Raw genomic sequence first — 15,205 nt, forward strand, 5'->3', positions numbered from 1 at the left:
AATAAAATGAGAGTGAATATTCAAGTTAAAAAAAAAATGAAGACGCAAAACGATCTGTGATAAGAAATTAAGAGTTATGGCAATTTTTTCATCGTAAAAACTGGATAGGATACTTTATTAACACAAAACATAAAGGGTCTGTGATTGTAGCTAAATGTTATGAAGATTTGTTTACGCCCTAAAATGGATAGGATACTTTATAAATTTTAAAAAATGGTGATAATAGTAAAATGCTGTGGAAACTAATTTACTGTATAACTGACTACAGTCGAATACTTTAAAACAAATTGTGACGAGTTAAAGATTATGGAGACGTTTATGGAACAAAATGACCAGAATACTTAATAAACACGACCTCGGGCTCACCTCTGACCTCGACCCTGCCCTCGTGTGCGTCTGACCCATTCACCAGACGGACTTGGAAGTTGACCTGATCCTCACAGTCCACCTCGTCCTCGCCTCCCTTGCAGTCCCTCCGACCGTCACATTGCTGGCAGCGAGGCGGGTCATGAGGTCATGAGGATAAACTGTTTTGCGAATTACAGTATTACTTCCGCCAACGAATGCTGGAGGAGGCTATGTATTCACCCTTGTTTGTCTGTTTCTATAATTTTGGGGGTAATCCGAGTTCGAGTCCTGTTTTTTTTTTTTTTTTTTCCACAAGATTTCCCAAAACTTTTTGATGGATATCAATGAGAGTTTGTGGATGTGTGGGGTATGGGCCAAGGATGAGCTGAATTAATTTTGGTGGTGATGTGAGTTGTCTTGTATAGGCGTTGGAGGAGGTATGCGCCCTCTGAAAGTACGCGCATTAAACTTGTTTCTATAGTTTTTAAAGTTAATCAGGTGTAATAGTTTGTGGACTAGAGTCATCTTTGTGTAATTTTAATGTAGTAGGTACTGTAAAGACTGAACTGAATGCATGTAATATTTATTAAGTGATGTCTTCATTAAACTATTCGTCTCTCTCTATCTCTCTATCTATTCATCCATCTCTAAAAGACATTCCAGCACTTGGAAAAATGCTTTTCTGGGGAAACTCAGCAGTTTCGGCACGACTTGGACCCTCTTCAAGTGTGTGTGTATATATATATATATATATATATATATATATATATATATATATATATATATATATATATATATATATATATGGTACAAGGATTGTGTGGGTAAAGTTGAAAGTTGGAATACAAATGTGGGCGATTGTGTGTGTGTATGCACGACTTGGACCCTCTTCAAGTGTGTGTGTATATATATATATATATATATATATATATATATGGTACAAGGATTGTGTGGGTAAAGTTGAAAGTTGGAATACAAATGTGGGCGATTGTGTGTGTGTATGCACCAACGCAAGATCGTGCTAGAAGAGTGAGAGAAGAGTTCTGGACAAATGTAGAAGTGTGCATGGAAAAGTTTGGAAGGAATGAGAGAGTGTTTTTGATTGGTGATATGAATGGTAAAGTTGGGAATGCGAAGGTGGATGGAATAGTTGGTGAGTGGGGTGTGCCTGCTGAGATAGATGAGAATGGGAGTGCGTTAGTGGACATTTGTGCTGGAAGGGGGTTGGTGATAGCCAATACCCTCTTCAGGCATAAAATGATCCACAGGTATACATAGCGAGTGATGAGAAGAGTGGGTGGTGAACTGAATGAAAGGAAGGCAATGATTGATTATGTGTGTGTGGATGAAAGGATGCGAAGATGTGTAATGGATGCAAGAGTTTATAGGGGTTGGGGGAGTGGACTTTCTGACCACTACTTGGTGGTGGCCAGAATCAAGGTCCAATTAGAATGGAGAAATAGAAGAAAGGAAAGACGAGAGGAAGGAGTAGTTGCAAGGAGAGTGGAAAGGTTACAAGAGGATGAGAAAAAGGCAGAGTATAAGAGAGAAGTGGAGGAACGATTGGGCAAATATGAATTGGAGCAGATGGAAGACGTGGAAGGTGTGTGTAGCATATTTACAGAAGAAATATGTGCAGCATGTGATGTGGTGTGTGGAAGAAAGAGAAGACGGAGGGGGGTGCAAGGAACAGCGTGGTGGACTGAAGAGGTGAAACAGGTTGTGGCACAAAAGAAGAAAGCATACAATGAATGGATGAGAAATAGGGGCGTGGAAGAAGTTGAGAGGCGGAAGAGAGAGTTATATGTAGAAAGAAAGAGAGAGGTGAAAAGATTAGTAAGAGAGAGTAAGAAGAGAGTGGATGAGGAATTTGGAAGGAATTTGAGTGTAAAGTGGAGGGACTGTAAGAAAATGTTCTGGAAAGAGGTGAAAAGAGTAAGACAGGGTGGAAGTGAAGTTAGCAGGGGAGTGAAAGATAAAAATGGTAGATTACTAGTGGAGAAAGGAGAAAAAGTGAGCAGATGGAGAGAACACTTTAAGGAATTGTTGAACGTAGAGGATGGAAGTAATGCGAGTATAAGTGGCTGGGGAATGGCTGGGAGAAGGAGGGAGGTGAGAAGACAGGAAGAAATCAGTAGGATAGAAGCTGTGGAAGCAATGAAGAAAGTTAAATCTGGGAAAGCCTCAGGAATTGATGGGGTGTGTGGTGAAATGCTGAAGCATGGGGGAGAGATAGTAGTAGAATGGATGTGGAAGATGTGCAGATTAGCCTGGGAGGAAGGTAGAGTCCCGGAGGATTGGAAGTCAGGGTATAATTATTCTCTTGTACAAAGGAAAAAGGGAAAAAGAAGTGTGTGGTAATCATAGGGGCATTTGTCTTCTTAATATAATAGGAAAAGTGTATGGTAGGATACTTATTGACAGAGTTAGAGAAAGAACAGAGAAATTAGTTGGAGAAGAACAGGGAGGCTTTAGGAAGGGAAGAGGTTGTGTAGATCAGATATTCATCCTTAGATCTTTAGTGGAAAAGTTTCTAGAGAAGGGAAAGAAGTTGTATGCGGCTTTCATGGATTTGGAGAAAACATATGACAGGGTGGATAGACAAGGATTGTGGAAAGTGTTAAGAATATATGGAGTAGATGGGAAGTTGTTGAATGCTGTGAAGAGTATGTACGATGGTGCGAAGGCTGCAGTGCGTGTGGATGGTGAACTAAGTGAATTTTTCTCTTTGAAAGTTGGGTTGAAACAGGGATGTGTCATGTCTCCATGGTTGTTCAATCTCTACATGGATGGGGTAATAAAAGAGGTACAAGGTAGGGTAGTGGATGTTGGAGTGACCCTGATGAGAGAGGATAGTGTTTGGAAACTCCCTGTACTGTTGTTTGCAGATGATACTGTGTTGTTGAGTGAAGACGAAGGGGAGCTCCAAGGCTTCGTGGATGAGTTTGGGAGAGTGTGTAAGAAACGAAATCTGAAGGTGAATGTAGGGAAGAGTAAAGTGATGGTCTTTGAAAGATGTGAAGTCAGTGAATGTACAGCGAGGTTGGATGGTGAGGAATTGGAAAATGTGAGTACGTTTAAGTACTTGGGTAGTGTGATGAGTAAGGATGGAGGTTTGGAGGGTGAAGTGCTTGAAAGGGTACAGCAGGGAAGAAAGGTTGCTGGTTCTTTGAAAGCAGTGATAAGAAACAGGGAAGTGAGCATGGAAGTGAAAAAGTTACTACATGACAGTATTGTGATACCAACTCTAACGTACGGAAGTGAAGCTTGGACGTTGTTGGAAGGACACAAGTCAAGAGTGAGAGCAGTGGAAATGAGTTATTTAAGAGGAGCCTGTGGAGTCACATGGAGAGACAGGCTGACGAATGAGGATATAAAGGAGCGTTGTGGTGTGGATGTGGATGTGATAGGAAGCGTTATGAGGAACACACTGAGGTGGTTTGGCCATGTGGAGAGGATGGAGGGTGAAAGACTGACGAAGAGAGTGTATGTGAGTGAGGTGGAGGGGGGAAGAGGGAGGGGGAGGCCGAGGATGAGATGGAGGGATGGGGTGGAGAGGTATATGAGAGAGGGGGTGTGAGTTGGGAGCAGGGCAGTGAAATGGCGGGGGACAGGGTGACTTGGAGGCGATTTGTTTGTGGCCACCCCAAAACGGGATTGAGGCGTCTGGCAATATATATATATATATATATATATATATATATATATATATATATATATATATATATATATATATATATATATATATATATATATATATATATATATATATATATATATATATATATATATATATATAGACCAAATGACGTCTTCTTTGCTCAGTCAGTGAGTGCTATTTTCCCTCTGCCTAATACTATTCCCTTTCCCTTAGATAATTTTCTTCTTTTTCATCATTTCATTTACTCCCTCCCATCACCACTTTTGCTTTATTTTATTACTAGTTTCTTTCCTATTATTCTCCATTTTCCTCCCTCTCATATGCAGTACTGTCCCTGTCTTTCAACTCTCTCTCTCTCTCTCTCTCTCTCTCTCTCTCTCTCTCTCTCTCTCTCTCTCTCTCTCTCTCTCTCTCTCTCTCTCTCTCTCTCTCTCTCTCTCTCTCTCTCTCTCTCTTTCTTTTTCTTCCCACATCCCCTCACCTGATTGTTATCCAGGCACTTTCCATCCTGACACTTATACTTCCCGGTGCAGTTGACAGCCATTTCCTTCAGCTCGTAGTAGTCCCAGCCTGCACTCCTGGTCAGCCCACCCACCAGCCCCACGTTGCTGTCGCTCAGGATACACGTCTCTGAGCTCTGGCTGTGAGCAAGGCAAACACGCTGAGGGCAAGGAAGGTATTTATAAACTCTTCTAAGCTTCACTTGCAAGACTGTATGTATAGGTGCGGACCAAAGGAACAAAGACACTGGGCATCCCGAACTCAGAAGAACTTGGTCATTTCTGGCTGATGATTTACGGTGGGGGTCGGAAAGTGGCAGCACCTTTCCCTTACGTACAGTCATCTGAGAGCGCTTTCCCTACTCTCCCCACGGTAAATAATAAACCAGAAATGACCCAGTCTTTTGCCACTAGGCTATGGCATTATCTTTGTATCTTTTGTCCGCACCTGTGCAAGTACGTTCGTCTTCATTTTCTGTATTCAGCTGCCAAGCACTTCACAGCAAGAATGAATGAATGTTAATAAAATACGAAAATGAAAAAAAAAAAATCTGTGATAACAGTTAACTGACATGGACTTTTATTTATGGTAGAAACTGGCCCAGATCTTTTACGAGCACAGTTCTTCATCTCAAAAGGAGGATGTTGGACTTCATAAGTGCAACTTCAGTCTGCAGTCCACCGGGATTATATTCGAACGAGTCTGAACCACAACAACAATAATAACACAGAGGTGCAAGGATGCCCTTAATCGATGATGTCCAATCTTATATCACCTGTGAAAGCACAAAATGGTCAGATTTCACTTTAAGTAACCTACTCAGTAACATGGTGGAAGGCAGACAGGCTTAACATAACCTTAACTTAATCTAGATTATTTCAGCCCAACCTAACCGCAGCCTAAATCAACCTAACCTTAATTAACCCATCCTAATTTAAACTCATTTCATGAATTCCCTGGGGATTTCGTGAAATCGCTGGTTACACATATTCACCGTAACATTCTCTCTCTCTCTCTCTCTCTCTCTCTCTCTCTCTCTCTAGTATATACATATATATATATATATATATATATATATATATATGTGTGTGTGTGTGTGTGTGTGTGTGTGTGTGTGTGTCCTGTCTCTTTCGTTGGCTGGCTGTCGGTATGTCTGCTTTAATATGACCAACTAACACATTCTCAGTATCAGCAATAAAGCACGCCCATTTTCTCTCATCCCTTAAAATTCTTGTCAAGTCTAATTCCTTCTCTATCTGCATCTCTAACTCACTGGTGGTTGAAGGACATGCAAGTGAAGGTCTTGGCCCGAGCACAACGAGCAGCACAGGTAGTCTTGAGCGTGTAAAGCCACTTCTCTACCTGGCGCCCCTCCATCTGCGCCCCCGTCACCTTCGAGAACTGATCACTGTAGCTGCGACAGTTCGCCTCGTCGCTCCCGTCCTCGCAGTCCTGTGGATGGGTAGAAGAGGAAGAGAGAAAGAGAGAGAGTGTGTGTGTGTGTGTGTGTGTGTGTGTGTGTGTGTGTGTGTGTGTGTGTGTCGATGGAAGAGCCGCCTTTTTCCTGCGACATTTTTCTCCTAAGCCAACTCCGCAGCCAGCCATCTATGGGATGAACTCTGACTCTGACGGAGGTTCATCACGGACGAAGAGTTGATGATCCGAACTTTCGTCGAGCATGTATACTGTACACGCGAATGAGCAGACACTTTGCCAGCACCCGTTACCCACCCCTCGCGGCTATGTGGCCTAGGTGGAAAGTTTGGCGGCTGTACTTACAAAATCAATTATGAAGATTGTCTTAGGCGTATTCTATGTGGCGTATGAGGCTTCGTAACACGTTTACTTAGCGATTTATTTAACATATTACGCCTTGATGTTTTCTTTTGTGCTGATCATATTCCCTTTACATCGACATTGCATAAATAACAATGGCAGATACTGATATGCAGTGTACAGAATAAGTCGCTAAGGAAGAGGTGTTACGAAATCCCTAGAACAGCAACGAATACGACTCTCACTTGATGCAGTCTGATGATGTACAATACAGTATTTTTACCTACATTCTTGCAACTACCGGACGAATTTCCTCAGTTTTCGAGAGCCCATGGTAGTGACGGGATTAACGTACAGCCGAAGAAACTTCCGCCTTATACACCTGCCTGCCAGTTCGGACCTTTATGCACGAGACAACCACTAGTAAAGCAGTAGCCAGACACTCAAATGTCTGTTTTTTTTAATGCAAGAAAGAAGGAACCAAAGGCCAGGAGCCCGCAACCCGTTCCTTCCGTGAAAACAAAACAAAAACAATTCAAAAGAGAGCCAAATTCAAGATCCGTTCATTTCGAGATACCTGGACACACTGCGTTTGAAAGACTGGAGATCATAGGAAGTAGGAAATACAGACAGAGGGAGACAGTTCCAGAGTTGACCTATTGCATAAATGAAGGACAGGGAGTGACGGTTAACTCTTGCATTAGAGAGTTGGACAGAAAAGGGATGAGAATTTGTTGCTAGACGGGTGCTACGCACCCGTCGTAGAGGTGGAGGGATGCAAGTAGACAGTTTAGAGGAGCAGTGATCATTGAAGTAGAGATAGAAAAGAGATAAAGATGCAACAGTGTGGCGAAGAGACAGAGGTTGAAGGGAGTCAGTAAGAGGAGGAGAGTTGATGAGACGAAAAGCCTTTGACTCCACCCTATTAAGAAGAGCTGTATGTGGGGAGCCTCCCGACACATGAGAGTTGTACTCTAAACAGGGGCGAATAAAAACCGTGTATAAAGTCAAAAACTGTGCAGGGGTAAAGAAGGTACGGAGTCGGCTTAGCACACCTAAGATCTTGGAAGCAGATTTTACAAGAGATGCAATATGATTTTTCCAAGATAAGTCCCGAGTGAATGAAACCCCATGCATGTTCAAGGATGATACAGAATTGAGCTGGATATTATTAAACCTTAGAGGGTACTCCTGTGGAATATTGTGTTGGGTTCATAGGTGTAAACACTGAGTTTTTGATGCATTAAAAACAACAAGATTATTTTTACTCCAGTCAGAGATACGAGCCAAGTCAGACATTAGGTGTGCCATAGCCCCATCCCTTGATTGTTGAAGTAACTGCTGAGATGGACGTTCCGGAAACCGAATGGAAAGGTGAAGGGTGGAATCATCAGCGTACGAGTGGACAGGGTTAGATGTACAGCTTAGAAGGTCATTGATGAATAAAAGGAAGAGAGTTGGTGATAGGACAGAGCCCTGATGAACACCACTGTTATTAGATCTAGGAGAGGAACGATGGCCGTCTACAACAGCAGCTATACAACGTCCAGAATGGAAGCTATTGATGAAGGCACAGATAGAAGGATTGAAACCGTAAGGGGGCAGTTTGGAAATTAAAGATTTATGCCAGACTCGATCGAAAGCCTTTGAGATGTCAAGTGCAATGACAAAGCTTTCGCCAAAATCCCGAAAGGAGGATGACCAGGAGTCTGAAAGTGGATGAGAAAGTCGCCAGTGCAGCGTCCCTGACGGAACCCATACTGATGATCAGAAAGAAGGCTGTGATAGGAAAGATGCTTTAAAATTTTTCTATTAAGAATTGACTAGAAAACTTTTGAAACACATGATGTTAAAGCAATTGGACGATAGTTAGAGGGTTGTTAACGGACACCCTTGTTTGGGACTGGCTGAATGAGAGCGTGGCTCAATCGACAGAGAGGTGGCCTGCGATCCTACCGGACCAAGGTTCAAATCCCCCGCTGGGGCAGGGACAGTTCAAGGATTTGAATTTCATGTAAAGCAAACTTTACCAATCTACCAGAAGACCCGCCGACATGTCGTAAAAATACCACCGCTAATATCAATACACCAGTCCTGTATGAGACAGCCCTTCAATATGGACGGTGGGCATTAGCGCCGAAGTGGTGACATGTAGATGTGTATGATATGTAGGAGGACTACTGGGCCTTGGGGAGCAGGCTGTGAAGTCTATGCCCAGAGTCGAGCACATAAAAAAAAAAAAAAATCCAGCAAGAAGGAAAGGTACAAGTTGACAGACAAAGGCGAAAGAGTTTACCTAGGCAGGGTATAAGCATTGAAGCACAGTTCTTGAGGACAACAGGCGGGACTCCATCAGGCCCATATATCTTATTAGTACTGAGGCCACTGATGGCAGAAAATACATCAGCTGAAGACATTTTAATGTCAGCCATGAGGAAGTCTGAGGGGGGACTAATTAGAATGACTTTCTGAATTATTACCCTGTTTAAACGAGAGCTGTGTTTATTTCTGGGAGACGCAAGATTACCTAGTACTGACAAAAAATTGTATTATTTCTCTCTCTCTCTCTCTCTCTCTCTCTCGCTTTCCAACCAGCGTTCTTTCCCCCCCCTCCCCAACTCGCCATCCACGAAGAACACCACAGGTTCCCCGTATTCCCCACCCACACGCCCCCTAAACCCCATGTTCCTCCCCTCCTCAGGTTCGGTCGCACGGTGCAGCCCCTGTGCCTTGTGCCTCCCCGGTGGAACTACCCTGCCTACCTCAACTGCACCGTGGCGGGCTGGGGGAGTCTCGGACCAACGCTAGGTAACACAACACCACTTAAGGCTGTAAACTAGTACGTAGGTGGATAGGTGGGATGGTGAAAAGGTGGGTAGGTGGGTAGGTGAATAGACTGGTATCGCTAGCTGTGTTGATGTTTTGAGTGATGAAGAAAGTAGACAGATCGATGAAGAAATGGATAGATGGAGGGATTGGTAAATAATATTAATGCAAGTAGGTAGATACAGATGAGAGAGAGAGAGAGAGAGAGAGAGAGAGAGAGAGAGAGAGAGAGAGAGAGAGAGAGATTTCCCAGTCCCTAATATCTCCATGACCCTCACTCACAATGTCCCAAAGTCCCCGTGCTCCAGCTCCAGCTCCCAGCTCTACCCTACAGGCTTTTCCAAGGTGCTCCAGTCTGCCCTTCTGCCCATCCTACCTGAGAGCACGTACCAAGCAGACCACGTGTACGGCCCCATGCGACTGACGGAGGGCATGTACTGCGCCGGGTACCTGGAGGGCGGCATCGACACCTGCCAGGGCGACTCGGGGGTACCCATGGTGTGCTTCGTGGACGGTGAGTTAGAGAAAGAGAGAGAGAGAGAGAGAGAGAGAGAGAGAGAGAGGTAAAGTGTTATCCTCTTTTGACTAGCAGCTTAACAACCAGTACTAACCTCTTGATTCTAGCTACTAATCTCTAACCTCTAACCCCCCTAGGTCGTCACACAGTGGTTGGCATCACCAGCTGGGGCCACGGGTGCGCCAGACCCAACAAACCAGGAGTATACACCAAACTCACCAAATACCTACCCTGGCTGTACTCTAACCTGGGATAGTCACTAATTCAACTTAACATAGGATAGTCACTGCTCTACACCCGCATTACTAAATACCTACCGTACCATGGCTGTCCACTAACTTCCGACAGCCACTAATGTACTCTGACCCCACCATGGTAGCCACTGATCTAACCAACGAGTCACTAATTTACTAAAACTCATGACAGTCACTGATTTACTCTTCTCTAACTTCGGACGGTCATTTTATTTAACCTCGAATAATCACTGCTCTAATTTCTTCCTCACTAACTTCACCTTTTTCTACTTCTTTCCCGTTCCAAGTCTCCTCTTTTCTAACCCGTCGTATCAGCGTCTTTCTTGTTCTATCTTTTCTTTGCTCTTTTCTATTCTAGCTCTCCTACTCTAACTCTCATGTGGTCTGGCTAGGGATAGTCTCACGTCTGCACAGCACCCGGCACTTAAATAACCTACCATGGCTCTACTGTAACAATGAATATTTACTTTACTCTTCTCCAACACTGGTCAGTTTGCTGCTGCACTTTTCTCTACACCCACCTCATCAGAAATCTGCCATGACTCTGCTCTAACCTTGGCTAGTCACTGCCACTCTGTTGTAACAAAGGAGAGTGAGTAATTTATTTCTCTGTTATAACCATACATTTATGTTGTTATAACTCCCCGTCGTCCTAATCTTCCTGAATTTAATGTTCCTTTACCCTAACACAGACTAACTACCAGTCTAACCTAGAATAATCACTACTAACTCACGTCATTCAGTATTGCCCTAGCTATTCTCTGAAACTGGATCTGTTGGAAGCGAAATTGTGCCATGAGTTTCGATGTGTCAGGTCTAGAGTACCTCAGCCTGTCTTTACCGCTGCCGATGACCTCCAGTCTTTTAAACGCAACGTGTTCAAATATCTCGAAATGAACGGATCGTGAATGTGGCTTTCTTTGTGTTCAATTTCTTTCGAAGAGAAAAAAATTTGCAGGATGTTACCCTTGGGCAGGTTGATGCCGTATTTGTTACTTCATTGAGTCGTAAAATTTCCAGTATCAGGCTTGGATTCTTTAATTTTTCATAATAAATAAATAAATAAATAAAACTAAGCTGAATGCCAAATGTGACGTACTTGAGTGACAAAACAAAATTGCTTACAGGATCACAGAAATCAGAAAAACAGTGAAGTGCAATCCTCTTCGTCCTAGCTTTAAAAATGTACAGTTACAGAAATTATCATCCATCCAGAAATTATCATCCGTCCATTCCCTTACGATAACTAACGAAATAGTGAACAATGATTCTTGAAACCCAATAATACGATCTTTCGAAGCCAAACAGACCTCTCAGGATATAATGTGAGTTCCATAACCGTTCGATTAAGAAGGTGGATCGATACGATTGTCCGTAACTGTACAAGGCGGCATGTCTAGATGTTTTTTTTTTTTTTTTTGGGGGGGGATGAGGGGGGTAATGAATTCATATGTAAATTAATGGATAATTACGCTCGTATTATCCAGGAGAGGCATTTGTGGAGGACCCAAATAAATATTTAAGTTACAACAGTCTTTCAAACGATGAACCATATTCAGAAGTCATTTTGATTCGTTGTATTTATTGCCTGAATATGATTTCTACCTTGATTGTGAATTGCTTGGTAAATACACAAGTGGACAAGCAACCTTAGACACAACCCCTTCAACCATGGAATGTTAATTTTTATTGTTTGCTCCTGTACAGTAACCTCCAGTCACCTTTATTCAACTCTCCTTACTTGGTCATAACTGATTGGCAATAGCAAGCGTAAACAAAAAAATGACGCCACTGGATTCAAGGGGCTAAGCTCCACACGGTTGACATACACCACCTGACGATTCCAGTGTATCCAGTTTTGTTCGGCCAGTAAAGCGGAAGTACAGGAATTCCTCTGTATATTTAACCTTCATTGTTATATTTTCAACTTTTTCCCGGTCAGCGTGAAGAAAGATGACCTATATATTCAACACTGTCACTCTCCTCTCAATCACCCTTACCTGAATAAAATCAACAAGCGTATGACAGAATATTAGAATCGTCCCAACCATGAGAGAGTTACTACTACACTCCTTTGACTCTCTTTAGCTGAATAAAACCATCTGGTGTTTGATGGAATAAAAGAGGTGTCCCAGCAATGACAAGGTTAACCCCTTCAATACAATGTTGTCTTTTCCCGTACATTCTTGCTGGGTAAGGATTATATTCAGTTTCGGAAAGATCCCTTGTAATAGATGGGTTAATGAAATCTATATGTAACTCCTCTAAGTACAAAGAAAAATCTCCCCCATGCAAAACGATATCGTCTGGTGGTGGCAAGAATCAAGTCACATGAATTCATAACATTTTAGCAACAATACTTTAAACACATAACTGCAGTGGCAGGTTCAGCCTGGAGGAGACTGAAGGTGATCTGGTACAGTCTGGGGTTCCCCGTCCATTACAATTAGGAAGAGTTTGTATAACAAAAAAAAATACTGGGAAAAGAAAATGTATGGAAAAAAATAAAATGTAAACAACAAAAAAGGATGTTTGAGAGCTTAGAGACGCAGAGCAAATAACTCTGTCCTTCAGTCGACCTCTTCCAAACCTGAATAACTTCTTCCCCCTCCCCCGACACACACACACACACACACACACACACACACACACACACACACTCAATGTATATGCCAAGCTTGATCCAAAATAAATCAGGTATTCATATTTTCTGCACCCTGAGTTTGATCGTGACCCGTGGCTTTGACCTCAGATAGACCTGCATTGAAGTCGAATAACGTCTCCTTAGGTCCGCAGACGAAGTACGTGCCATTTTTTATCCAATTCATATGAGGCATTTACGAGATATTTAGTTAGCATTGATTCGTAGCACCAGTCGAACAGGGCGGTACTCCCACGGTGGGTGAAAGCTGGTGATAGGGGGAACTGGAGCTCCTGTTTCATCAGCCCTTGGGACTAGCTTCTGACCATCTCCCTTCAGCCTCTATTTCTTCACAGCACTGTTGCTTCTTTATCTCCTTTCTGTCGCATCCTTATGGTTATTGCTTCTCTGAACTGTCTGCTTGTATCCCTGCACCACGATGGCGAGCGCTTGGCACCCATCTAGCAGCTGACTCTCATCCCAAGAGTTCACCGTTATTTCCAGTCGTTCATGTATGCAACAAGTCATCACTGAAACTGTCTTCCTCTGTGTGTATTTTCTACTGCCTTTGACCTCCAGACTTTTAAATGCAATGTGCCCAGGAATTTCGAAATGAACGGATCTTGAATTTGGCTCTCTCTTATTTTGTTTGTATTCTTTCTTGGAGGGAACAATTCTTGCGGGCGTCTGGCCGTTGGTTTCTTTTTCCTTGTATTAAAAAAGTGTACAGTTGTGAATAAATAAACCTGCTGCACTCCGATTCTTAGGATAAAGGTACGTATGTTATAACCAGTTACTCGACGTAAGTGCATACTGATACATCTGTCCGTGTCGGAAGTACCAGTTCATGAGAAATTCATTCGTGGATCACACATTACTGCGTCACGCTAGTCACATTCAAGCTTCCGAACAGCAAGAGTAAAATAGCTGCAGTTGCTGTGAATTGTAGTCTACATATACAGGGACTCAATCATAGCAACTAAACGTTCTACGTCGCTAACAGCGATGAAGTTTGTACTGCCTTCATCCCCTCACAAAAAATGTCCTTCCTTAAGCTGGACAAAATCGTTTAACGGCAGCAAAGATATAATATAAAAGACTTAATCGTATAGAATCGCTTAACTCTTTCATTGCGAGGATTTATTTTTCATTTTCACTAAGTTTCCAGCAGACGATTCTATTCAGCTTAAGAAGGACCTCTAGCTGGGAAGAGGTTGATGAAAGTTTTAACTAATACCTCCACCTCGAAAAGTCAATCTGAAGTTTAACTGATCCGTGCGCAGTTAGCAAAGATAGAATGTAAAAGACGCCATTGTACAGAAGTGCTCAACAAATAATGACTGAGTCTTACGCACAGGGGAGGAGGGAGAACCAAAAACCAGTCTGCCTCGAGTGTTGGTCCGTCACGTACGTTCTTTCGTTTTGTGTGTGTGTGTGTGTGTGAGTGTGTGTGAGTGTGTGTGTGCGCGTGTGTGTGTGTGTGTTCATTTCATTGATGGGCATCTCACAACATCCACTCAAGCCCTCAGTGGCAACTGGTGGTGCATTGGCGTTGGCTTGTTGCGTCAGTTATTTGGGGTTGAAAGTAACTGGTTCCTGGTCAGCTAGTTGACCTTTGGCCATTATGGTGACCTTGACCTTGACCCCGAGTGCCCATTTTCCAACTCGTCCAAGATTTTGGCCGTGTCTTGATACCCAGAAAGTTTTATGTTGATAGCTCCATTCGTTCATGAGATATCTTGTTTACCCACACACAAATCCAGCCAGCAAACCTCACAACTGAAAACATTACCACTCCGCTCCTTCGCAACGCGACCGGTAATAACACACAAAGAATATGCAGTAGGTAAAATAAACCTCCAAGAAACAGTTGCTGCGAAGTCTCCCGTGCCACCTAGAGTACAAATCATAAGTAATTATGGTACTTTTACTCAAACTTGGCCAAAAAATGCCATCTTCCCAGCATGAATACCGAGTTACAGAAATATATTAACACTAGAAACTGGTGCTGGTTACGAAGAAGTGCTGTGGAAAGAATATAGAGCCATAATATTATTGTCTTAATCACCCGCTGAACCACATGGAAACAGCCTGCAAAAGAATGAAAATGTTGGCTATGTTAAAGTCAAAAGAGTATAGAATGCAATCCATATGTAACTCTTCCATCTCTAATCGCATGCGTACTCAAACAGACGCCATCGTGAGCCCAAGAATCAGAGAAGACGATAAATCAGGCACAGCAGAAGCCACAACAATCCCACATTTTCTTTTATTTTTTTCCTGTCAACAGAACCTGTGTTTACCTGCCATGTCTAAGTGCGGGGCGGTGGGGAGAGGGGGAGGGGTGAAGGGATGCGGAGTCAGCACCCATTTTTTTCACTCTGGATTATCCATTTTTATTCCCCCCCCCCCTTCGTATTTTTGGATCGACTGCCATCTTGTCTCTGGGTCGGTTTCATGGTCACTGGTATTATGGTTCTGCACTGGGTATGATCTGTTTGCTTGGTCATAGGTGAGGGGATGAGAGTGAGAGATTAACACTGGCTCCTTACCTGCTAACAACCATGGCCAGTTCTTACCATAAATAAGATCTTAACTGCCTCTTACGTTGAGTAAAGATCCTAACCACTTCTTCCGGTAAATAAAGATCTTATGGAGTTCTTGCGATAGGTAAAGGTTTC

The 15,205-nt window shown here is 43.0% G+C and overlaps 1 protein-coding gene and 1 pseudogene across 1 annotated transcript in view; one reads left to right on the forward strand and one right to left on the reverse strand.

The window, feature by feature from the left end:
* The window catches only part of LOC145393439 (neurotrypsin-like), a 28,743-nt gene extending 19,773 nt beyond the window's left edge, over window positions 1–8,970 (reverse strand). Inside the window, exons 1-4 of the mRNA XM_080267539.1 lie at window positions 8,953–8,970; window positions 5,784–5,962; window positions 4,491–4,650; window positions 367–490 (exon numbers count right to left, since the gene is read on the reverse strand). Coding sequence (XP_080123665.1) covers window positions 367–490; window positions 4,491–4,650; window positions 5,784–5,962; window positions 8,953–8,970 — 481 coding nt within the window. The remainder of the gene's footprint in view (window positions 1–366; window positions 491–4,490; window positions 4,651–5,783; window positions 5,963–8,952) is intronic.
* Window positions 8,971–9,379: 409 nt separating this feature from the next.
* On the forward strand, window positions 9,380–9,885 carry LOC145393448 (anionic trypsin pseudogene; annotated as a pseudogene).
* Window positions 9,886–15,205: the final 5,320 nt, after the last annotated feature.

This window comes from Coenobita brevimanus, chromosome 3 (assembly GCF_032717465.1).
Source record: "Coenobita brevimanus isolate Jiangsu-jjx chromosome 3, ASM3271746v2, whole genome shotgun sequence".
Lineage (NCBI taxonomy): Eukaryota > Metazoa > Arthropoda > Malacostraca > Decapoda > Coenobitidae > Coenobita > Coenobita brevimanus.